The sequence below is a fragment of the Phytophthora cinnamomi genome, assembly GCF_018691715.1.
Source record: "Phytophthora cinnamomi strain GKB4 chromosome Unknown Contig53, whole genome shotgun sequence".
In the NCBI taxonomy this organism is placed as follows: Eukaryota; Oomycota; class Peronosporomycetes; order Peronosporales; family Peronosporaceae; genus Phytophthora; species Phytophthora cinnamomi.
In genome coordinates, this window is record NW_027150986.1 from 2,908,118 (window position 1) to 2,931,579 (window position 23,462).

Genomic DNA, 23,462 nt, shown 5'->3' on the forward strand with positions numbered 1-23,462 from the left:
TTCGTACTTGGCTCCTGCATGAGCGAGATCTCCACGGAACAAAAGAAGATCGCCTCGGCTTAGTAGCAACGTAACTCTTCCACCTTTTTCCACTGGACCTCCAAGGCAACCCTGATAAACATGTATGGCTGTATTATCCATTAACGCCTCGATCACCGACCCTTGCACAACTCTATGGCGTAAAAATGCCTGGGTGATCTCAAAAGTCGGAAAGTCCTGATGCGGTGCCTGCGTTCTACCTCCTGGTAGCGATTTCATTGCATGCCATGTACCTTCATTCACTTCCCACTGGGTATTAGCTGCCTCCACAAGTCCGGCCACCACGCTGTGAATGTTCGCCAAACCATCGCTATTCACGTCTAAGTTCGCTTGGCCCCGATAGGGGTCAAGTCTCTTCGCATACACCTTGCGAAATACAGGCTCGAAGTCCAAATGCTCAACTTCATGTAGAGCTTCATCGCACAACGACCCACGAAAGACCTTTTGTTTGATAGTGTACCCAACGTTCCAGAAGGCAGCCAAGTCCCCCATAGAGAAACCCAGTACCATACTTCTTCGATCAAACAAATTGTTTAGTGAATGGTTGCTATGGAAGCCGACAGCGGAACCTCCGCCTCCAACAGCGGCGCAATGCGCGGCGGACGGTACGCCAGCTGCGACGCGCCACAATGCATCGCCGATGCGAGGGGGCGGCGGCGGCGATGGCGTCTGGCGGTGAGCGCGGGGCGGCGGGTCCCGGAAAGGACCGAAAACGCGTGCGCGCCGTGGTGGAGAAAGGTAAGTGAGAGGGCCAGAGTTGCTGAGCTGCGGCACTGCGTCATCGCACTTAGGGCGATGACGCAGTACAGCGTATTGCGTATCTGTGGATTTAACGTATCTGGCTCTGTGCATTTCCTTATGTTGTATGTGCGGTTAACCTTATGTCTACATCCGTCGGTGCGATTGTCGCTATGGCGGCGGAGTGGAACTCGTCGTGGCTGGACTCGAAATCGGCGCTGTCTGCGGTCGATACGGAGGACCGGATGGCAGCCAAGTGCGGAGAAAATGACACGTTCGTTGTGGCATTTTCGTCGTCCGCGTCGAAGACTGCGGTTAGCTATTTGAAGGGGGAAATCGCAGTGAATGGTGTTGTGGCGGCGCTAAAGATGCACGATGAATCCAGCACGATTGTCCCCGAAGCTGCGGGCCGCACGTTCATTCGACTGGCTGATGGTTGCCCTCGCGATGGATCTGCAAGAGCTTTTTCGTCTCTGAACGCTACTGGAGCACCGATGATAAGTATCATGTGGGGAGAAGCAAGTTCACCCGGCCCTGGGTCGCAATTCGGGCCGCTATGCCGCCACTGCAGACAGCAGGGTCCTCTACGAAACTGCTAGTTGGTTCGTGATCGAAGACGGAGCTGAGCACGAGAAGTTTTCGACCTTCTGGGCAAGATTTCATGGTGTGAACTCAACGATATTGTCGTCGCAGTCGATATGCGCCATGGTGGTGGAGTGGGATGCCAACTCTTGGGCTGACAGCGATGCTGTTCTAGCTGCCGTCGGGATCGAGAATCGATTACAAGGTAACTGCGGAGAGAACGACACCATCGCTCTGGCGTTCACATCAGCTATCACGAATACCGTTGATGCCTATCTTGAGGGCGAGGTTGCGGTGAACGATGCCGTGGCGCCGATTCCACTCAAAGACGTGGACAACGCTAGCCTGTCTGAAGCGTTGAAATCCTCGTCGAAATATGATCGCATTTTCGTTCGCTTGCAGGCGACGTATGCATGAGAGATACGTCCACGGCAACAACACCACAGTCGTCGCTTGGCGACACAGAGATGTTGGTGTTGAGCCTCTTCACTGGAGATGCTTGCGCCGGGATCTCATCTAGCAGTGGCTCGACGCTCATGCCACCCCAAGTTCCAGCCGAAATTGGTGATACCCGCGACTGGAAGCAGGACCTGACCTATATCGTCCCAGTCGGCGTCTTCATCTTTCTGCTAGGGTGTGTCGGTTTGGTTTACACTCTACGGCGGCAAAAGAACTCCCCTGCGAAGCCGAGCACTCCTCCTCTGGACGACGTGAAAAGTATCATTACTAGCTTCCGTGCCCATGATTCTTGTAGTCGGCTGGCGCAATAAACCCTGTATTCCAAGACACTTGAGCGGTAGGTCTCCCCTCGTTTCAATAGTATCGTACGTGTATAGCACGCATAGTCGTTGGCGCACTTATTCATTTTTGCTGACCGCTGCATCTGATCCGAAGTGCTGCTCGAGGAATTATCTTAAGTGAGTGGAAGTCCACTTACTCGTTTCGGAGTTCTGTTCCTTAACCCAGTTCCGCCAGCAGGAGGCACAAATGTTAAACGGGAGATGTGATGCACAGCAAAGCTCGTCGTGTATTTGTTTTGAACGTGCGTTCGTCAACATGCACAACGACGCAGCCCGGCAGCGCTGCAGCGCTCTATGCGCTCACGACCTCGATCTCGAAGATAAGGTCCGCATTGCTCGGGATGACGGGCGGCGAGCCCTCACGGCCGTAGCCAAGCTTCGACGGGATGGTGATCGTGCGCTTGCTGCCCACGCGCATGCCCTCGATACCGATATCCATGCCCTTGATCACATCGCCGATACCGTGGCGGAACGTGAACGGCTTCTTGCGGTTCTGCGTCGCGTCGAACTGCTTGCCGTTGGTCAGGCGGCCGCGGTAGACGATGCCCACCTTGCGACCACGCATCACGGCTCGGCCCTTGCCGACGGCGCTGAAGAGAAAAGCAAGCACCATACGCATTAGCTCGCGATGTCCACACAATAGGTCTACTCCACGGCATCACAACTTACACGTCCTCGATGGTGACGCCCTTGTGCACACGGGTGGCGACCTTGACCTTCTTCGGGACCTCGACAGCGTCCGCGGGGGCCGCACGCTTCTTGCTCTTCGCGCTGTTCGCGGTCACCTCCGCCAGCTTCTCGGCGGTCTTCTTCTCCTTTTCCGCCTGCTTGGCGGCCTTGGCCTTCTTCTTCTCGGCCTCCTTCTCCTCCTTCGCCTTCTTCTCCGCCTCGGCGGCGGCGGCGGCCGCCTTCTTGGCAGCAGCCTCCTTCTTCGACTCCTTCTTCACTTCCTCCTTAATCTCCTTCTTGGTCTCCTTCTTAATCTCCTTCTTCGACTCCTTCTTGGGGGACTTCTTCTTGGACTCGGGATCGTCGTTGTGAAGACGCTCCTCGAGCACCTCGAAGCGGTTCTTCTTGGCCTCGTCGTTGAGCTCCTCCTCTTCCTCGTCCTCGTCGACGTCATCGTCGCTCGAGTCGCCGTCGCCTCCGAACACCATCATCTCCTCCTCGTCGTCGCCCAAGTCGTCGAAGTCGTGCTCGTCACCGCTGTCCTCCTCGTCCTCCACCTCGATGAAGCCCGTGATGTGGATGGCGTTGGGACCGTCCACCACGAACTCGATGGCGCCGTCCATGGGCGTGAACGTCTGCGTCAGGTTCCACTGTTCCGATACCTCGGGCGTCAGCGTGCACAGCGCGATCTTGGACGTCTTGGCCACCACGGACAGCGTGGAGCGGCCCTTGGTCGCGTCGGCGCCCAGCGCGGCCGAGTTGAGCTGCATGCAGAAGTCCTCGACCTCGTTGGACCACTTGAGCGGGTGGCCAGGCTTCACCACGTGGCCGAAGAAACCGGGCACGGGCGCCACCTCGACCGGCGCAGACTTCTTGCCCATAGTGCACAGGTACGACGGAGAAGGTAGCACAGGTGATGCGCGTTCAACAATGAGCTCTTCTCGTCGCCGCCATCAATTTCAAACATAACACAGTATATATCGGTATATCAGTTGGTTACCGGTATTTGATTGAAGTGCGGGTTATCTGCTCTTGCGCTCAGGCTTGAATTCAAGTCGACGGCCCTTTGCTGCCTTCTTTATCTGCAAACAGTGTTCCGCATAGGGTTGGCATGTATCTCTTCAAAGCAAAAGCATTGCGTGATATTGGCTAGCGTACGTACCCGACACCCGCCTAGTGTGATCTGCTTCCCAGTTTCCAATCGATGGATGTCGGCTGCAAGACGAGCGACAGATGCCAGTCGCGGGGGCGCCTCCTTGTTTCCAACTTGCAAAATGATAATCGAGAGCAGTCGGTAAAGCAGCTCGTCGAACATTTTGGGGTCGTGGAATACAGCCATGCGAATGACCACTGAGTCTGGCTCCCAGGTCACTGTGTACTTCTGTAGCATGACTCGCTCTGAGTAGCACGTACACACGAGCATTTGTTAGAAATGCCTTTATGACCATCTCACAACAGAGTCAGAGTGCGTACCAATTCTTGAAAACTCCTTCTTTGCTTTCTCTGCGGTCTGCTGAAACCTCGCGAACAAGTCCAGGACGTCTGGCCCGTGCTCTCTCTCCACCCGCTTTAACTCCTGCTTAGACAGTACCCCCACCAATATTACTCCAAAATTGCCAGCGCTATTCTCGCATGTCACCGGCCGTACCTCACGGATCCGAACACGATCGTACACAAGGTCATCATTGGACGGGTCGTGCATCCACGTCTGCTGAAATCGGTTGCAGGTCGCTATCAACTGGTCCTTGGTTACGGAGAGTAGTGGCCGAACGAGCGTGACTACCTCCTCAGATTGGCTGTCACGAGCCTCGCGTGTCGATTCATCAAGAGAGAGGAATGGCACTTGTTTCGCTATACCTGCCAGTCCGTTAATTCCGCTTGCTCGTCCGAGACGGAAGAGTGTCGTTTCCAGTTGGTCGCCGAGATTGTGCGCGACGAACAAGCAGCGCACGCGGTGCTCTTCACACACCTGCCTCAACAAGCTATACCGATACTGCCGCGCCTGCTCCTCCATCTTGCTCTCGCGCGGTTTCACCAACCTCAACGGATCTTTCACTCCAGCACCACGACCACTTGCTTCATCCTCCTCGGTTTGCCACTCACACACCTTTGTGACGTGCGTGATGCCGCCACGCTTGGCACAGATCTTGGCAACCTCCAGCGCTTCTCGGCTGCTCTCAGCACGCAGCTGGTGGTCCACTGTGACTGCCAGAAGCGGGGTCTTGACACGACTCTTCTGTAGGTATTCCCTGAGCAGCAGCAGCAGCGCCATGCTGTCGGCGCCGCCGGAAACGGCCACTGCAATTGGGAACTCGCCCGCCGGTGCTCGTCGACCTGCGCGCAATTAGGTGCACGTATCATTGGCACACGTCGCAGATGCACCCAAAAATATGGTGAGCGCGTACCATTTTCCAGCGGATAGAGCTGCTGATGCAGCCTCTTCTTGGACAACCCGCACTTGCGCACGAACTCCGCGAACTCCACCGCCGACACAGAAGTGTTGCGCTCGTTTTGGGGGATAGTGTCTATTGTCGTGTCTATTGTCGTGGACAAGTGGGCAGCAAGGAGGCTGGGGGACGCGCGCTGGGCGTGCGCCAAGCGAAGGCATCGAACAGCGCGCGCGGTCCACATGGCGAATTGATTCGGAGCCCAAAATAAGAGTAGTGGACCGTCCACCAGAGTAGTGGACAGTGGTGGATCGTCCACTACTCTTATTTAAGAAATGGACCTAAACCAGCGTAATTTGGGCTGTAGTTGAAGTTTGATTTGGGCTCGCTATTTTTTGCGGCGAGGACGAGACCCAGCCCCGAAGACGAGCAAGTCTTTCGTCACGACCATGTTGCTGCGTTCGCTCGGAATAAACGGGTCTTAAGTTGATCATCCACCATGGAACTCACGCAGGAGCTCGTGAAGAAGAAGGTCGAGCTGCTCGAGCAGCAGAAGGCCAAGGCTGCCAAGCTCAATGAGCTTCTCGATGGTGCGCCGCTGTCTCAATGCTACCTAGTTGATGTGCGTTGCAATCGAAGACTAATGTGTGCCCCGTCATTGTGTGTCGTAAGCTCCTGGGGGGTTCAACGAAGTCTCTCGCAAGACCTGCAAGAACCTGGAAGCGGCCATCACTGCGTCCAAGCGGCCTGGGTACTTTGCGTACTACGAGCAACCCGAGCACGTGAAAAATGTGCTGCGCACAGGCGAGATGCAGCGACTGCAGGAGCAAATCGTTCACCTCCAGAAGCAGATCGACCAGCTCACCGAGAAGATCGAGAAGAGCGCCGAAGGGCAAGACGTTGACCACACCGGCACCACGATCACGAGTTTGAAGCATTGGCTTGCCACGTACGGCTCGCCTAAGCAGCAGTCGACCTCCGACCTGTTCACCGCTTTCACGCCGGACAAGAAGGTTTACGGTGGCACTGCCCACTACTCAGCCTTCCGAACCCAAGCGAGCACGATGAAGAAGGGCCGAATTACGAAATGACACGAAATGGCCCGTAATCGTGCTCACAAAGCATGACACAAAGTCGGATTTAAAAACTAGAACTGTTGGTATACGTGTTGAACTTAACCTCTTGCGAAAAGAGAGCTACTGCTCGTTGCGGTGTGCATGAAACACTTAGAAGGTCGAGTACTTGCCCAGCTTCTCCACGTTGCGGAAGTCCTCGCCGGCGTAGCGAGCCTTGGCGCCCAGCTCCTCCTCGATACGCAGAAGCTGGTTGTACTTCGCCAGACGCTCCGAACGGCACGGGGCGCCCGTCTTGATCTGGCCGGCGCTCAGACCCACAGCCAGGTCCGCGATGAACGTGTCCTCCGTCTCACCGCTGCGGTGGCTGGCCATGATGGCCCAGCCAGCCTTCTTCGCCATCGTCACGGCCTCAATAGACTCCGTGATGCTACCGATCTGGTTCACCTTCAGCAGAAGGGCGTTGCAAGCCTTCTGCTCGATGGCCTTCTTCACACGGGTCGGGTTCGTCACCGTCAGGTCATCGCCCACGATCTGCACGTCCTCGCCGACCTTGCCGGTGAACTTCACCCACGAAGCCCAGTCGTCCTGGTCGAACGGGTCCTCGATCGACACGATCTTGCTCGAGCCAGCACACTTGGCAATGAAGCCCTCGTACACCTCCTGCAGTTTGTCAGCAGAGATCTTCTCCGACTCGGGGGCATTCTCGTTCTTGAAGTCAAGGTTGTAACGAGCGTCCTCGGCACCGGTGTAGAACTCCGAAGCAGCAACGTCCATGCCCAGACGCACCTGGTTCGTGTAGTCGGCCGCCTTAATGGCCTCCTCGATCAGGTCGATGGCCTCGCCGTTCGACTGGATGTTCGGGGCGAAACCACCCTCGTCACCCACAGCCGTGGCGTCCAGGCCGTAGCGGCCCTTGATCACCTTCTTCAGGTTGTGGTACACCTCCGAGCCGATCTTCATGGCCTCCGTGAAGCTAGTGGCGCCCACGGGAAGGATCATGAACTCCTGCATGGCCAGCTTGTTGCCGGCGTGCGAGCCGCCGTTGATGATGTTGAACGACGGCACGGGCAGGCACGGCGTCGGGTTGCCGGCCAGGTCGGCGATGTACTGCCACAGGGGCTGCTTCTTGGCGGCGGCGCCAGCGCGGCACAGCGCGAGCGACACGCCCAGGATGGCGTTGGCGCCCAATTTCTTCTTGCACCAGCCCCACTCGTTCTGCGTGCCATCGAGCTGCTCGACCATGTAGCGGTCAAGCTCGGCCTGCTTGGTCACGTCCTTGCCGATGAGAGCGGGGGCGATGATCTCGTTCACGTTCTTCACGGCGTTCAGGACACCCTTGCCCATGTAGGCCTTGCCGCCGTCACGCATCTCCAGGGCCTCGAACTCGCCCGTGGAGGCTCCGCTGGGGACAGCGGCGCGGTACTCGCCGAGCTCAGTGACGAGGTCGACCTCGACGGTAGGGTTGCCACGCGAGTCGAAGATCTGGCGGGCCTTGATCGACACAATCGACACCATTGTTGGGGGAAGGGGGCTTGTTTTCGGGAACTTGAGGCTTGGAGGGCCAATTCGGAAATGAGACTTCGTGCTGGAGGCTTGGCTCGCAAGTTCCCCACAGTCACCCCCTCCGATCTTTCTCCTCCGTCCTCGGTGCGGGGACGTTTTATGCTATGTGAGACTAGTTTAAGGTTAGTTCATCGGTTAGAAACGGCACGGAAATGGCGTGTATCGCGCATGTTCCTGCTGCGATAGAGCAGCATAATGCGTCAGGAGTTGGAGAGAACGTCTAGGTCTCCTTAGCAATGGGCTATTTGTATGAATTGAGCATTGTAGACTGGTGTAGATAGCGCTGAGGGCTCCGACGAGGGCTTATCTTCGTTTGCCTAGTTTAATGTTTACCTCGTGTCCTAAGATAGGCTGACTGCTTCGGCGGTGCGTGTCTCTTGCGACGACGCTCGCCGCGGCGTTTATGACCGGAAGGCCGAGCAGCGTGTGCATAAGGGCCCGAGCTCGCAACGGCGGCTTGATTGCACGGCTAAACCACGGTGAGGAAGCAAAGACGGCGGCGTTAAAGCGGTCCGACGACGCTTGTCAAATGCGGGGAGCCCGCTGTCTCAGCACCAAGCTCAGCCACAGTGGCGACGCATTCGCCATTGTTACACTGGTGTCGTCGATGCAGTTTGCTCGACGGCGTAGGATTTCCTGCGAGAGCGAAGCCACGCAGCTGTGAATCGCGGGCGTGGACAATTAATTGGCAAGCGGAACTTGCGAGCAAGGAGGCGCGTTGCTTCTTAGCGAAATGTCCCTGATCGACGTCCAGGATCTTGACGCGCGCAGCAGTGCACGCTTGCCTCCTCTTCGGATAGAAACCGTGCGAGAAACACTTGGTTTCGCCCCCAGGTGGCTTGCGTCTCTCATGGACATAGGGACACCGAGTTTGCTACGCCTCATTGACTGATGCACACACCGCGCTACGCTGCGCGGCGATGTAGCAGTGTCGGTCGCCGCCATGCGAGATTCCATCGCCAGCACAGCTGGGAGAAACACTGGCGCACAACAATCGGCCCATGTGTCCTTGGACTCCAAAACGCGACCTGAGTCCTTGTTGGCGTCGATGCCAAGGTCGGCCAAATCCAGAGAGAACGGGAATGACGCAGGCTCCCTCTCCGCTGCTACTATTCCCGGTGCAATGTGTCTACCGCTATTGCACTGCAGCGAGTGTCATGCCTAAGGCGCTCCAAGACGTCGAGGCCACCAACATGGGGGTGAGGCCACCCGTTGCGCCAGGATCCTTTGCGCCAATTCCCGTCCATTCGATTGTGGAACTGCCATGTCAGTATCTTTCATACAACTTCAACATGGGCCATACCATAAAATCTATGTCGATTAATTCGCATTACCCCGCGTCCTGCTTGGCAATGCCAGCGTCAACGCTAGAACTAACTGACGACACTATACGCACGAATGCGTGCATGCTTCTAGGACTCGACGCTTAGAAGGTCGAGTACTTGCCCAGCTTCTCCACGTTGCGGAAGTCCTCGCCGGCGTAGCGAGCCTTGGCGCCCAGCTCCTCCTCGATACGCAGAAGCTGGTTGTACTTCGCCAGACGCTCCGAACGGCACGGGGCGCCCGTCTTGATCTGGCCGGCGCTCAGACCCACAGCCAGGTCCGCGATGAACGTGTCCTCCGTCTCACCGCTGCGGTGGCTGGCCATGATGGCCCAGCCAGCCTTCTTCGCCATCGTCACGGCCTCAATAGACTCCGTGATGCTACCGATCTGGTTCACCTTCAGCAGAAGGGCGTTGCAAGCCTTCTGCTCGATGGCCTTCTTCACACGGGTCGGGTTCGTCACCGTCAGGTCATCGCCCACGATCTGCACGTCCTCGCCGACCTTGCCGGTGAACTTCACCCACGAAGCCCAGTCGTCCTGGTCGAACGGGTCCTCGATCGACACGATCTTGCTCGAGCCAGCACACTTGGCAATGAAGCCCTCGTACACCTCCTGCAGCTTGTCAGCAGAGATCTTCTCCGACTCGGGGGCATTCTCGTTCTTGAAGTCAAGGTTGTAACGAGCGTCCTCGGCACCGGTGTAGAACTCCGAAGCAGCAACGTCCATGCCCAGACGCACCTGGTTCGTGTAGTCGGCCGCCTTAATGGCCTCCTCGATCAGGTCGATGGCCTCGCCGTTCGACTGGATGTTCGGGGCGAAACCACCCTCGTCACCCACAGCCGTGGCGTCCAGGCCGTAGCGGCCCTTGATCACCTTCTTCAGGTTGTGGTACACCTCCGAGCCGATCTTCATGGCCTCCGTGAAGCTAGTGGCGCCCACGGGAAGGATCATGAACTCCTGCATGGCCAGCTTGTTGCCGGCGTGCGAGCCGCCGTTGATGATGTTGAACGACGGCACGGGCAGGCACGGCGTCGGGTTGCCGGCCAGGTCGGCGATGTACTGCCACAGGGGCTGCTTCTTGGCGGCGGCGCCAGCGCGGCACAGCGCGAGCGACACGCCCAGGATGGCGTTGGCGCCCAATTTCTTCTTGCACCAGCCCCACTCGTTCTGCGTGCCATCGAGCTGCTCGACCATGTAGCGGTCAAGCTCGGCCTGCTTGGTCACGTCCTTGCCGATGAGAGCGGGGGCGATGATCTCGTTCACGTTCTTCACGGCGTTCAGGACACCCTTGCCCATGTAGGCCTTGCCGCCGTCACGCATCTCCAGGGCCTCGAACTCGCCCGTGGAGGCTCCGCTGGGGACAGCAGCACGGTACTGGCCCAGCTCGGTGGTCAGGTCGACCTCGACGGTGGGGTTGCCCCGCGAGTCGAAGATCTGACGGGCCTTGATGGACAGGATGGACACCATTGTCGAGACGGAGGGTGGTAGCTTGCGAAGACGCTTGCCAGGAGTGGGGATTGAACTGAGGCTTGATACGCCAATTCGTAAATGAGCTCCTCGGCTCGCCTGTCAACCGTCCTCGAGGTTCGGCAGCATTAACGTCGAGAGCCAAGATTCGCCTCGGCCGAGGTGGCCGCAGTGAGACGCCGGGCCCCGGCCCGGGGTACGTGGCGGACTTCTGCTTGGGCGCGAATCTGGTTGGCGCTTGTCGCGCTCGGTTGCAAGAGCAACGCGCGCACGGGTAACAGCTGGTGTCAATGTAATTTGCTCGACGATAATGATTCTTGTGAGTAAACGAAGCCATCGAAGCTGAATGGCACGCGCCCACAACAGGCAAGCAACGCGCTCAGCAAGCGCATTGCTTCTCGGCGTTCAGGATCTTCACACTTGCCTCCTCTTCGGATAGAAACCGTGCGAGAAACACTTGGTTTCGCCCCCAGGTGGCTTGCGTCTCTCATGGACATAGGGACACCGAGTTTGCTACGCCTCATTGACTGATGCACACACCGCGCTACGCTGCGCGGCGATGTAGCAGTGTCGGTCGCCGCCATGCGAGATTCCATCGCCAGCACAGCTGGGAGAAACACTGGCGCACAACAATCGGCCCATGTGTCCTTGGACTCCAAAACGCGACCTGAGTCCTTGTTGGCGTCGATGCCAAGGTCGGCCAAATCCAGAGAGAACGGGAATGACGCAGGCTCCCTCTCCGCTGCTACTATTCCCGGTGCAATGTGTCTACCGCTATTGCACTGCAGCGAGTGTCATGCCTAAGGCGCTCCAAGACGTCGAGGCCACCAACATGGGGGTGAGGCCACCCGTTGCGCCAGGATCCTTTGCGCCAATTCCCGTCCATTCGATTGTGGAACTGCCATGTCAGTATCTTTCATACAACTTCAACATGGGCCATACCATAAAATCTATGTCGATTAATTCGCATTACCCCGCGTCCTGCTTGGCAATGCCAGCGTCAACGCTAGAACTAACTGACGACACTATACGCACGAATGCGTGCATGCTTCTAGGACTCGACGCTTAGAAGGTCGAGTACTTGCCCAGCTTCTCCACGTTGCGGAAGTCCTCGCCGGCGTAGCGAGCCTTGGCGCCCAGCTCCTCCCTCGATACGCAGAAGCTGGTTGTACTTCGCCAGACGCTCCGAACGGCACGGGGCGCCCGTCTTGATCTGGCCGGCGCTCAGACCCACAGCCAGGTCCGCGATGAACGTGTCCTCCGTCTCACCGCTGCGGTGGCTGGCCATGATGGCCCAGCCAGCCTTCTTCGCCATCGTCACGGCCTCAATAGACTCCGTGATGCTACCGATCTGGTTCACCTTCAGCAGAAGGGCGTTGCAAGCCTTCTGCTCGATGGCCTTCTTCACACGGGTCGGGTTCGTCACCGTCAGGTCATCGCCCACGATCTGCACGTCCTCGCCGACCTTGCCGGTGAACTTCACCCACGAAGCCCAGTCGTCCTGGTCGAACGGGTCCTCGATCGACACGATCTTGCTCGAGCCAGCACACTTGGCAATGAAGCCCTCGTACACCTCCTGCAGTTTGTCAGCAGAGATCTTCTCCGACTCGGGGGCATTCTCGTTCTTGAAGTCAAGGTTGTAACGAGCGTCCTCGGCACCGGTGTAGAACTCCGAAGCAGCAACGTCCATGCCCAGACGCACCTGGTTCGTGTAGCCGGCCGCCTTAATGGCCTCCTCGATCAGGTCGATGGCCTCGCCGTTCGACTGGATGTTCGGGGCGAAACCACCCTCGTCACCCACAGCCGTGGCGTCCAGGCCGTAGCGGCCCTTGATCACCTTCTTCAGGTTGTGGTACACCTCCGAGCCGATCTTCACGGCCTCCGTGAAGCTAGTGGCGCCCACGGGAAGGATCATGAACTCCTGCATGGCCAGCTTGTTGCCGGCGTGCGAGCCGCCGTTGATGATGTTGAACGACGGCACGGGCAGGCACGGCGTCGGGTTGCCGGCCAGGTCGGCGATGTACTGCCACAGGGGCTGCTTCTTGGCGGCGGCGCCAGCGCGGCACAGCGCGAGCGACACGCCCAGGATGGCGTTGGCGCCCAATTTCTTCTTGCACCAGCCCCACTCGTTCTGCGTGCCATCGAGCTGCTCGACCATGTAGCGGTCAAGCTCGGCCTGCTTGGTCACGTCCTTGCCGATGAGAGCGGGGGCGATGATCTCGTTCACGTTCATCACGGCGTTCAGGACACCCTTGCCCATGTAGGCCTTGCCGCCGTCACGCATCTCCAGGGCCTCGAACTCGCCCGTGGAGGCTCCGCTGGGGACAGCAGCACGGTACTGGCCCAGCTCGGTGGTCAGGTCGACCTCGACGGTGGGGTTGCCCCGCGAGTCGAAGATCTGACGGGCCTTGATGGACAGGATGGACACCATTGTCGAGACGGAGGGTGGTAGCTTGCGAAGACGCTTGCCAGGAGTGGGGATTGAACTGAGGCTTGATACGCCAATTCGTAAATGAGCTCCTCGGCTCGCCTGTCAACCGTCCTCGAGGTTCGGCAGCATTAACGTCGAGAGCCAAGATTCGCCTCGGCCGAGGTGGCCGCAGTGAGACGCCGGGCCCCGGCCCGGGGTACGTGGCGGACTTCTGCTTGGGCGCGAATCTGGTTGGCTCTTGTCCCGCCCGGTTGCAAGAGCAACGCGCACACGGGTCACGGCCGGGCCAAGGATACTTGTCCTTGTCGGCAACACGTCACCGAGCCTGGAGCGTGGGTTGATTGCACGCGGGCGCGCCCAGAGCGCAAAGACATCGGCTCCGAACGAGGTCTCCAGTCGTTTCCCCCTCCGTGTCGCGCTCCGAGTCCTCGCATCGTCATGGCAGGGGCGGACGATGCGATTTATTTTAATTAATAACGAAAGCGGACAAGGACGATGTCGGAGACGCAGACGCGCGGCGGCGCCATGCTGCCTGCCATGAGCAAACGATAGCGCGGCGGCCGGTGCCGGCAGCCTGGACGGGCCGGTGCCACCCGAGCCGTGTCATGCCGTGTCATTCGGGGCAAGAGTATTCAACTTGTGCTCATGGTCTCTTGTCGCATGCCGGCGCCCTGATTGGCCGCCGAGTCGGCGAGCCACGACGCCGGCGCGTCGCCCGCCAGCCTTCATCGTCAATGCCCTCCACCGCGCGTCGCGGAATGCAGCAGCTCTTCCGCATGCCAGCTACATGTATGCCTGCTACACTCTAGGTATTCGCCTTGCATTGCTGCACACTGGGCACAGCTCCTTTTCGGTGTTAGACATAGATTTAGTATGCTCGTTGGTGCGACCTTCGCGCTACACAGCGTTTCTAAAAAGTGTATCCATTTCTAACGAGCAAGTTGAAGTGAAAACTGAGGAGCCAAACACGCAACAATTGCCGTCCGCAGCAACGCAGGACACAACGTTGAACGCCACGTTTTACTAGAGCACGCTAATGGTGAGTTCAAGTCGAGCCGATCATTTTTGCTGGTTTTGGTATTATGGTTTCTATTTTCATATCGGATAGCAGTAACTGATGAGTTGAAGTGGAGTCCAGGGTAAGCAGAGCGAGCACCAGGTTCGTCGACTGTGACTGTAATTGATAAGCATGGTTGGCGGCACCGAGTCCCAGGGAACTGCGGTTGATAATGGCGACGCCGGATCTCAAGCCGACAACAACCCCAGTGGGGCAAACGAAGAGAAGATGAAGGTTGTCGTTCGTGTGCGACCTTTTCAAGCGAAAGAGGAGGCGTGGCCAAAGACAGCAGCAGACGCCGACGTTCGCGGGCCCGACACAATTGTTTCAGCAACTATAACTGCCCAGGTGCTGTGGACCCGCTCCATGCCTTAGCTTCGTGCTTTCGCGCTGACCCTGTGGGATTGCAATAGGATAACCAAGTGATGTGGGAGAAGAATGGTCAGCTGAAGATTCTCAAGGCTGATGCCGTGTTTGCCAATGGAGCGACGCAAGATAACGTGTATCACAGCGTATCAGGCACGTGGCTTGTGTGTTTGTGGGGCTCACAAACCAATACTTACCGAGTTGCTTGCTGCGTCTGTGTCGATTGTAGAATGTGTCGATGCCCTTATCGCTGGCTTCGACTGCAGCGTATTTGCTTAGTACGTTGTGTATGCGCGCCACTGTCCATTCGTCACCCATTGAGTCTAAAATGTTTGTTCGTATGCGTGCAGTGGACAAACAGGAACTGGAAAAACTTACAGTGAGTCGTACTTGTGTTCATGAACTACCAGCAGTATGGGTTTGAGGTGGTGGGTGCACTTACCTCGTTCCACATGTGTAACTAGCAATGAGCGGACTTCAGCATGACGAGATCACGAATAATAACGGACTTGGCCTGACTCCAGTGAACCATGGAGTCGTTCCAAGAAGCATTAAAAGGTTGTTTGCTGAAATTGAACGTGAAAAACGAGGAGCTGCTGGGTCTTCGTTCAGTGTCTACTGCTCATTTATCGAGGTGAGGTGAAAATGAAGTAGAATGTATTGTGGACGTCTAGCGCGTAACGGGATATCTTGCACACGACAGATATACAACGAGAAAATCTATGATATCCTCTCCCCAGAGGTGCCAACCAACGGGAAGGGCAATCAATCACCTGATACCAAGACGACCGCGGCGACTACTGGCTCGCTAACGCAGCGTGCTCGATGGAACAGCACCGTTAGTGGTAAAGAATCGAGAAGCCTTCAAATCCGACAGAAGTTAGATGGGTCAGTGTTTGTAGATGGCATGACATCGCGCAACGTGATCAACGATGTCGAGTTGCTTGAAGCATTTCGAGAGGTGGGGATTGTTACATTGATTATCCACAGACAAACACATAACTGTGCTTTGTATTAGGGCTCACTACATCGAGAAGTTCGAGACAACTTCTACAACCAGTTTAGCAGCCGAGGGCATGCTGTATTTCAGATAACACTCCGGAAAAGTCTTGCAAATGATGAGCCCAATAAGCCAAACTCAAAGAAGACGCGTCTTTCAAGGCTGTTTTTCGTCGATCTAGCGTGAGACTGTCAAATTGATCAGGTCCTAGTATATTATCGTTAGTAGATACTTACCAACCCACGGGACTGCGACTCGTTTGTATGCAGAGGATCCGAAAAGTGGCACGTGAATGGGAGTGATCTTACTGACAAATACGCGACCGAGTTATCATCGATTAACAAAAGTCTGTCGGCGTTAACAAACTGCGTGATGGCTCTTACACAGAAGGAACGATCACACGTCCCGTTCCGAGACTCCGTATTAACACGCTTACTCCAGCCATGCTTGCAAGGGTCAGGGCGAACAGCATTCATCGTTACCATCAGCCCTTCCAAGGGGAGTTTGGAGGAGTCTTTTGCTACGTTACGGTTTGCTGAGCGCCTGAAAGCTATTCGTTGCCGCCCAATTCGTCGCAGCTTGTTCAGCAACGAAATGCTTGGGGAGCAGCGACTGTATTATGAACGCCAGATCCAGGCCATGCGTGTAAGTGGCAAACATGGCTGTATACTTTGTTGAGTTGCGTGACAATGCTGTTTGATTTTCAGGCCGAGGTAAACCGCTTACGAGAACTTCTGCGGAAAGCAAATCAGAGGCCCAGTGAACCAGCTGGAAGCTCTTCTAGGGATGCAAATGCTGCGCTAGTAGAAGAAAATCGACGTTTGAAGGAGCTATTGCTTCAATCAGAGCGCTCACGAATCGTTGAGAGGTAGGAGAATTTTAGTTCACTTTATATTCACTATTTTTCTGTGAACGGCTGCCTCACCGGTCTTACTTCAGGAACGAACGCATCACCAACAAAAGTGGTAAAACTAATGTATCGGGAAGTGTGAGGATGTCACCGCAACAATTTTCTGCGAGGCAGATGCTCAAGCCCACGTCTATACAGGATGAGGAGTCGAGCATCAGTGCAAGTGCGCGAAAGCTCCGACATGATACACAAGTGAATAATTCGACCGAGGAACCGATTGAACGCACAACTAACATGTTAACCAAAGCTAGTGACCAACCGAGAGATCAGCTCACTACTCTTGAAAATCAGCTTCAATCAAAGGAGGCGCGCTTAAACTGGATGCTAGAGGCGGTATGTGTGGCAGTTGGAAGCGCACAACCAACGAATCAAATACTAACGTTGCCATGAGCAGGAGATGGAGGCGCAGAACGCAGGTACTGGTACGCCAATTGCAAAGGATGCAGTATCAGCAGATCCCAACCGTACGTGAACGATCCTTTTGCTTGAGTTTGCACAGCACAATAATGTTCGTGTCGCGTTATAGACCGAACGACAGTGACAAGGTCATGGGCTGTGGAAACGAGACTTCGTCGACAGCTTGTCGGGATTCCACCACCGCTGCGGGAGGCACAATCCGATCCTGGAAGTGGACCTGGTCGCGAGAGAGATATTGCAGCGAATGCGACAGCTAGCCAACGTGAAAGTGTGCCGGTAAAGCGTGTCCTTCCCGCACTTGTAGAGAGCACACCATCTCCACCACGAGTAGATTCTGCATTTGACCCATCCACGTCAGAGCCTACACCACGGAATCCTGTTAGGTGCCAAGCTCCGTCGCCTCCAACCGAAACAAATGTCCAAACGGATCATGCAAGCACGGGAAGGAGGCGAAGTCGAGCCGACACGTTTGCTAAATCACACCAAGCAGGTCGCTCCGAATCCACGGCGTCAAACGCCCAGCCAGAGAAAGTGAAAGCTGCGTCGATTCTGAAACTTGTTGGATCCGGCGCGAGTGAAGGGTTTGGAAAAACTCGGGAGGAACTCGTCGAAGAGTATAAGCGTGCACGTCGCGTCGAACTGGAAGCGATGATGCGAACTATGGTGCAAAAATGACGAAAGTAAAGAATACTGAATCAGCTCGAGATGAAGAAGGCCTGCGGTCATGTTAGCTGCCGTGTATCTAGTCCATCCCTGGTGGCACAGTAACTTCGTCCACTTGCTGCCTAGCTTGATACATCCACGATCGGAGGGAATGGCTGGGTCTTGCTGACGACGAGGATCTTCTTCGTGTGCGACATATATCCCTTGATGTAGCCTTTGAAGATAAGGTTCGTGAGGACGCACTCGATTTCGTCCATGTCCATGGACTGTCCAGTGGCAACATGGAGCGCTAGCTGGAAGTCGTGCATGTGCAACTGGTGGTTCTGCTGGATCAGATACCTGCCAAAACACAATCGCAACACAAAGTGCACAAGTAAATTGTAAGCACAACGCATCACCAAGCGCGAGCTCCTGGAGGTAGTAGCCACGTACACTTTCTTGAACAGGTTTCGCAAGACCAAGAGGCGGAGTTTCTCAATCAATAAATACACGCCCTGCTGGATGAACTTGTCCTGGTACTGGGCCAGATACTCCGTGAAGAGGTGCAGATTGCCATCGCGGATGGCGTCCGTGAGACCTGTGTACTCTTCCAGCGCGTAGTCACTCAGGAGCTTGGGGGACGGCATTACGCCCAGCAGCAGTTTCACCGGCACGAGGAACTGGAGGATCATGCGTTTGTTGCGCGCCTTGCCGCGGTGGCAGTGCTTCCATGCGTAGTCGAGACACGTCTCCGCCTTCTGGTACTGGTCCTCGAACATGGAGATGCGTCCTACATAGTACTGGTACGTGACCTTGTCGCTCTTGTTGAAGCGCTCGAACTTGGGGAAGGCAGGTCCCTCCACAGCGCGAATGAGATTGCGGCACAAGTGGATCATGTTGAGCTTGAAGTAGATCTTGAAAAGCTGGTTCACGATGAAGAGCGCGCCCATCTTCTTGTTGTGCTCAAGTGGGGCTCGGTCGTTGGCTGCCATGGCGAAGCCCTTCTTCAGGTGCTGCTCGGCACTGCGCAGGCTGTCGTGGATCTCGTCCCCAGCCTGCTGCGAGGCCTCGTGGTCCGCCTAAGAAGCACAGCACCAGCAGCTCATCAGTCCGGTCCGCCTTCAAAATCCCAGTATCTCTCGTGACTCACTCACCCTCGTGGCCAGCAGCCGCGTGTCCACGAACAGCACGTGCAGGAAGGGCATGACCCAGTTAGTCTCCTCCCTGAAGACCTCCATGAACTTGCTGCGCAACATCAAACCACGCCACACAGCCACGTCAGCGCCCTGTCCTGTCCTCTGCTAGCCTAGAAGACCCTTCCTGCCACGTACATGACGGCACCAATCTGCGCACTGTATGCGTCGGCGAAGTGCTGCTCGTCCAGGTGCTTGCGCGCCTGCATGATGCCCGCCACCACCTCGGCGTACGCGTCGAAGCGCGCCAGCTTGCTGTGGCACGCCTGCGCCACCTGCTGCACCGACAGCGCACGCAGGTCCGCGTCGGTGCAGCCGCCCGTCAGCGTCAGCAGCTGCGCCAGGGACGCGCCGTCCTGGCCGGCGACGGCCGCCCCCACGCGATCCACGAAGGCCACGAGCTGCATCGTCGTCGGTGGCGTCAGTCGAGCAAAAGTGGCCTCTTGTTTCCAGGAGGTCAAGAAAGTTCCAGGTCCCTGACGCTCCAGGTTCCAGTAAATAGTTCCAGGAGATACTTCGAGAGGCACACACGTATGTAGGTGTAGTAGACTCATTCTGGAATTTGTCGTCGGACGATCGCCATGGACGCCGCCGCCAGCAAGCGCCGCGTGCCAGCGGACGCGGAGGTGAACGCCGCCGAGGGAGGACGCGCCGCCACGGCCCCTCGCGCTCGTGCAGGCCGCCGCCCCGCCGCCGCGTCCGGCTCGTGGTTCGGCGCGCCGCTCGTGTACGCCGCTGTGACGTTCTTCAGCCTCATGATCCTGGTGCATGTGTGGCAGTTCTCGAGCGCGCAGATGCACCCGGTGCTCTCCACGCCCTTCCACAACAAGACGATGGTGCAGTTCACCACCAAGTTCGGCACCTTCACGGTGGACCTGTTCCCGGAGCACGCGCCCAAGACCGTGGAGGCCTTCAAGAAGCTCGTGGACGGCGGCTTCTACCAGAAGGACGCCGGCTTCTACTACAACGAGCCCAAGTTCGTGCTGCAGGGAGGAGGCTTCCTCTTCGGCAAGAACTCGCCCGTGGGCAACCTGCCAGTCGAGTACAGCGCGCCCAGCACCGAGAGGATGGTGGTCATTGCTCGCAGCCACAAGTCGGACTCGGGCAACACCGAGTTCGCCATCATGCTGCACGACAACACGGAGAGGAACCAGCCGAGCGAGGACGGGCCGGGCTACACGACCTTCGGTCGCGTGGTGGAAGGCTGGCACACGGTCGAGTTCATCTCCAAGAAGATGTCGCCCGGCTTCATGGCCAAGGAGGACCGCGATCGCCAGATTGGCTTCGAGAAAGTCGAGTTCGTCGAGAGATTGTCGAACGACAACTACGAGGCCAAGACGCGCCTTGAAGAGCTGACGTACGTGCTGGAGACGCCGCACAGCGTCGTTATTATCTCGGAGCGCGACTGTCCCGAGAAGAAGGAGATGCAGAAGATGTTCCACAAGTACCGCACGACTGTGCGGACCAAGGAGATTGGCTTTTCCAACCACATTCCGTACGAGCTGGAGGCGGTGGAGGCGTTGACGGGCCGCAAGGCTCTCCCGCTTGTGTTCATCAAGAGCAAGTACATCGGCGGTCTACGGGAAGTACAGAAGCTGCAGCAGACCGGAACGCTTCGCACGATGTTGGAGAAGAGCGGTACGCTCGCCGAAGATATTGTGTGGTCAGCCATCAACCAGAACGGGCTCGTGCTGTTCAGCAAGTCGTACTGCCCGTACTGCAAAAAGACGAAGGAAACGCTGGCGGGACTTGGCGCCAAGCCCCTTGTTTTCGAGCTAGACACTCGTGAGGATGGTGCTGCCATCCAGGCTTTCCTCTTTCGATTGACGCGTCAGTCTACCGTCCCCAATCTCTTCATCAAGGGCAAAAGCGTTGGTGGAAACGACAATGTGCAGGAATTGCTACGATCTGGCGAGCTGGCTGACCGACTCAAGAAGGCCCATGCCATCGACTAATCTGCAAGCATCGTGATGAATGCAGATTTGGTGAGAGAAGGAGTAATACTAGCTAACGAATGAACTCGTCGTTTGCTACGGTGGCGTGTACGTCAATAGAAAAGTCTATCAGACACTACATGTAGACAACTGCAGTAGTTCATTATCATATCGCTTATACTAATGAAGTGCGTTCTGAGCAGGGCTTTACCAAGTACCTGCCTCCTTCGATCCTTCATCAAGTGTGCAGGTGGCTGTGGTCGTAGAACTGTTTCGTGCTTGCTCCCTTCGGGTTCGGGCGATTTCCGGATACGTCGTCGGCACCCAGTCCGACAGACTCTGATGTCAGCATGAACGGTCCGTTGTTACGTTTGTACTGTGAATTGCCAATGCGCATCGTGTAGAATGTATCACGGTGCGACTTCTGGTTGAACTCGGTATTTTGCGAGCGCCCGATGTCGTAGAGGTGCTTCGTCTCCTGGAGACCTTCGGGGAAATGGTGATTCTGGTTAAGCGAGTCAAGCGCATCGAAGAGGCCCGGCGGATCGTTCTGTTTCTGCTTGTCTAGGATCTTCATCTCCGTGTGCAGCGTCTCGCGGTACTGCTCCGTGCGAACATGGCTCATAAATTCGTCTCGCCGACTCGCATCCTTCGAGCCAAAACCAGACTTTCGCGAGTCCATCGGCTGTGACTTGAGGTAAGCCGTGTTGTCCTGCAACGGATCCGACGAATACGTCTTCTTCTCGAAGTACCCGGAGCCATTGCAGGTGTTCTTGGCTGGCACGGTTAGAATCTGTTTGCCCTTGTGTCTCGAGTTCTTGCCTGAGTAACGAAGAAAAGAGTGATATCAGGGTGAGCTTCCTAGTATTCACGTAAGGCGTTTAATTTCTTAGTTTCTTTTCTCTCACCTTCAATGAGATGCGGGTCTCGGTAAGGATCACCGATTGTCAAATAGCTCTGCGCAATGTTCTTGTTGAGCACCTTGGTCGAGTACATCTTTCACGTTGCCTCCGCCGGGTGGATTCTACTGTACAAGGCTGAAAAACAACTGGAATTCCGCTATCGCTTTGCCAACGGCACGTGGAAAAATGCCCACACAACCTACGCTCGCCACCGTTGGTGACCGGTGCCTGCTTCCAGCAGGATCAGGTTGTGAAGATGTGATAAGAACGCATTGCACCTCCGATATATTCTTAGCGAATAAACTAAAAATGCTCGGAGTGTAGATCCGGTTGAACTTACCACCTCACCACCTTAGTCGAAGTCGCCCTTTTGGCTATGCTGGTAGCTAGAATCACAGCCACTTCGCGCGCATTTCGGCCACAACCGCCTGGACCTGGGGCGCCTCCGGCGTGAACTGTGCGATAGCATCAATCTTGGCACGGATATCAGGTGTGATCTTGTCGGCGAACTCCAGAGCCTTGAGGTTCTCGTCCAGTTGCTCAATTCGCGATGCTCCCAATAGCACTGTCGATACGTTCTCGTTCGAGACGCTCCAGGCGATCGCTAGCTGGGGAAGAGTACAACCCACCTCCTTAGCCACCTCAGTGAGCCGCAGAGCCTTCGCAGTCTTCTCCTCGAGGCCGTTCTCGATCATCTTCGTGAACGCGGGGATGGTTATGCGAGATCCCTTGGGGATGCCGTTGCTGTACTTACCGGTGAGCACGCCACCGGCTAGTGCGTAGAAGGCCGTGACACCGTAGTTGTATTTCTTGTACAAGTTCGCGAAGTCGTAGTCTACACGAGAGCGATCCAGAATGTTGTAGCGCGTCTGGTCAAAAGTCTGTAAACGCCACAACAGTTCAACATAAGTATCACAAAGTAGAAGCATGAAAATGAACATGTACACTCTACCGGGCGAATGAGGCCGAGACGGTCAGCCACCTCGCAAGCCTCGATGATCTCCGCAGCCGTCCACTCACTCGTGCCCCAGTAGAAAGCCCATCCTTGCTCGATGACGTAGTTCATCGCGCGAACAATCTCCTCCATAGGAGTGTACGGGTCCTGGCGGTGGCAGAAGATCAGGTCCACATACTCCAACCCGAAGCGCTTGAGCGACGCCTTCGTGCCCTCGACGATGTGCTTGCGGCTCAGACCCGTGTCGTTCGGGCCACCGCCACCGGAGAACATCTTTGCCCCGAAGAAGATTTTGGTGCTAATGACCAGGTCCTCACGAGACCACAACCCACGCTCGATTCCGGCATTGATGATCTTGCCCATGTAGACTTCAGACTCGCCGTCCGCATAGGCCTCGGCGTTGTCAAAGAAGTTGATTCCGTTCTTGAAGGCGTGCTCCATGATGGCGTAGGTTTTCTCGAAGTCGTTCTGAGTATTGAACGTCACGAAGCTGCCGAACGCGAACTTTGACACCAACAGCCCGGTGTTGCCCAGAAAGCGGTACTTCATGTTGTGCGCGGTCTTGTTGTCAGCGCCCATCGTTCGTGGACTTGGAGAACTTCGACTGCTTAGAGATAGAGGGGCTTGCTCGGAACGAGGCAAATGAAAGAATGGCGATGGCAGTAACCTCACACCGAGGGAAGGTAGCATCGAGAGATTATCCACTCCAGACGATTATGAATGTCGCGGCACTCGTCTCAAATGCGTAGCGCTCACCTATTACGTGCCATGCCCGATGCAATAATGATGCACTACCGCTACGTGCACAATCGGCTTGCTCGCTGCATAATCTGCAAGATGCAGGGCGGACGCAATTGCGATCTCCTCATCTGCGCGCCTGCTACGTGCACAGCTTGGAACAAACCTCTGCGGCTAACCGCTTTCACTACCGTTTAAGTTGGTCTAGCAATTATCGCTCGGGGACATCATAAGACAAGCGGTGCCTCCAGCGTCGACTTCCTCATGCTGAA

The 23,462-nt window shown here is 56.4% G+C and overlaps 11 protein-coding genes across 11 annotated transcripts; 3 read left to right on the forward strand and 8 right to left on the reverse strand.

Moving 5' to 3' along the window:
* Nucleotides 1-2,451: 2,451 nt before the first annotated feature.
* IUM83_00829 (FK506-binding protein 4) lies at nucleotides 2,452-3,709 on the reverse strand (the record flags this gene model as incomplete). The annotated part of the gene is made up of 2 exons (XM_067924633.1): nucleotides 2,452-2,749; nucleotides 2,829-3,709. 2 exons carry the CDS (start codon nucleotides 3,707-3,709, stop codon nucleotides 2,452-2,454), a joined length of 1,179 nt encoding a protein of 392 aa, XP_067788556.1.
* Nucleotides 3,710-3,850: 141 nt separating this feature from the next.
* On the reverse strand, nucleotides 3,851-5,459 carry IUM83_00830 (tRNA(Ile)-lysidine synthetase; the record flags this gene model as incomplete). The annotated part of the gene is made up of 5 exons (XM_067924634.1): nucleotides 3,851-3,910; nucleotides 3,991-4,226; nucleotides 4,302-4,404; nucleotides 4,477-5,162; nucleotides 5,234-5,459. 5 exons carry the CDS (start codon nucleotides 5,457-5,459, stop codon nucleotides 3,851-3,853), a joined length of 1,311 nt encoding a protein of 436 aa, XP_067789331.1.
* Nucleotides 5,460-5,714: 255 nt separating this feature from the next.
* IUM83_00831 (uncharacterized protein) lies at nucleotides 5,715-6,306 on the forward strand (the record flags this gene model as incomplete). The annotated part of the gene is made up of 2 exons (XM_067924635.1): nucleotides 5,715-5,805; nucleotides 5,888-6,306. The coding sequence occupies 2 exons, from the start codon at nucleotides 5,715-5,717 to the stop codon at nucleotides 6,304-6,306; spliced, it is 510 nt and encodes a 169-aa protein (XP_067789306.1).
* A 135-nt stretch (nucleotides 6,307-6,441) lies between these two features.
* IUM83_00832 (Enolase) lies at nucleotides 6,442-7,806 on the reverse strand (the record flags this gene model as incomplete). Its single annotated transcript, XM_067924636.1, has 1 exon — nucleotides 6,442-7,806. One exon carries the CDS (start codon nucleotides 7,804-7,806, stop codon nucleotides 6,442-6,444), a length of 1,365 nt encoding a protein of 454 aa, XP_067789088.1.
* A 1,474-nt stretch (nucleotides 7,807-9,280) lies between these two features.
* On the reverse strand, nucleotides 9,281-10,645 carry IUM83_00833 (Enolase; the record flags this gene model as incomplete). Its single annotated transcript, XM_067924637.1, has 1 exon — nucleotides 9,281-10,645. One exon carries the CDS (start codon nucleotides 10,643-10,645, stop codon nucleotides 9,281-9,283), a length of 1,365 nt encoding a protein of 454 aa, XP_067789087.1.
* A 1,051-nt stretch (nucleotides 10,646-11,696) lies between these two features.
* IUM83_00834 (Enolase) lies at nucleotides 11,697-13,076 on the reverse strand (the record flags this gene model as incomplete). Its single annotated transcript, XM_067924638.1, has 1 exon — nucleotides 11,697-13,076. One exon carries the CDS (start codon nucleotides 13,074-13,076, stop codon nucleotides 11,697-11,699), a length of 1,380 nt encoding a protein of 459 aa, XP_067789094.1.
* Nucleotides 13,077-14,265: 1,189 nt separating this feature from the next.
* IUM83_00835 (kinesin-like protein) lies at nucleotides 14,266-16,881 on the forward strand (the record flags this gene model as incomplete). Its single annotated transcript, XM_067924639.1, has 11 exons — nucleotides 14,266-14,481; nucleotides 14,547-14,652; nucleotides 14,729-14,777; nucleotides 14,850-14,878; nucleotides 14,964-15,133; nucleotides 15,203-15,344; nucleotides 15,960-16,144; nucleotides 16,207-16,367; nucleotides 16,439-16,572; nucleotides 16,675-16,742; nucleotides 16,804-16,881. The coding sequence occupies 11 exons, from the start codon at nucleotides 14,266-14,268 to the stop codon at nucleotides 16,879-16,881; spliced, it is 1,338 nt and encodes a 445-aa protein (XP_067789308.1).
* Nucleotides 16,882-17,611: 730 nt separating this feature from the next.
* IUM83_00836 (PCI domain-containing protein 2) lies at nucleotides 17,612-19,068 on the reverse strand (the record flags this gene model as incomplete). Its single annotated transcript, XM_067924640.1, has 4 exons — nucleotides 17,612-17,828; nucleotides 17,922-18,547; nucleotides 18,623-18,713; nucleotides 18,800-19,068. 4 exons carry the CDS (start codon nucleotides 19,066-19,068, stop codon nucleotides 17,612-17,614), a joined length of 1,203 nt encoding a protein of 400 aa, XP_067789092.1.
* A 174-nt stretch (nucleotides 19,069-19,242) lies between these two features.
* On the forward strand, nucleotides 19,243-20,616 carry IUM83_00837 (glutaredoxin; the record flags this gene model as incomplete). The annotated part of the gene is made up of 1 exon (XM_067924641.1): nucleotides 19,243-20,616. The coding sequence occupies one exon, from the start codon at nucleotides 19,243-19,245 to the stop codon at nucleotides 20,614-20,616; it is 1,374 nt and encodes a 457-aa protein (XP_067789128.1).
* Nucleotides 20,617-20,833: 217 nt separating this feature from the next.
* Nucleotides 20,834-21,591, reverse strand: IUM83_00838 (Interferon-stimulated 20 kDa exonuclease 2; the record flags this gene model as incomplete). Its single annotated transcript, XM_067924642.1, has 2 exons — nucleotides 20,834-21,417; nucleotides 21,504-21,591. 2 exons carry the CDS (start codon nucleotides 21,589-21,591, stop codon nucleotides 20,834-20,836), a joined length of 672 nt encoding a protein of 223 aa, XP_067789097.1.
* A 298-nt stretch (nucleotides 21,592-21,889) lies between these two features.
* IUM83_00839 (putative voltage-gated potassium channel subunit beta) lies at nucleotides 21,890-23,031 on the reverse strand (the record flags this gene model as incomplete). Its single annotated transcript, XM_067924643.1, has 2 exons — nucleotides 21,890-22,378; nucleotides 22,450-23,031. 2 exons carry the CDS (start codon nucleotides 23,029-23,031, stop codon nucleotides 21,890-21,892), a joined length of 1,071 nt encoding a protein of 356 aa, XP_067789096.1.
* Nucleotides 23,032-23,462: the final 431 nt, after the last annotated feature.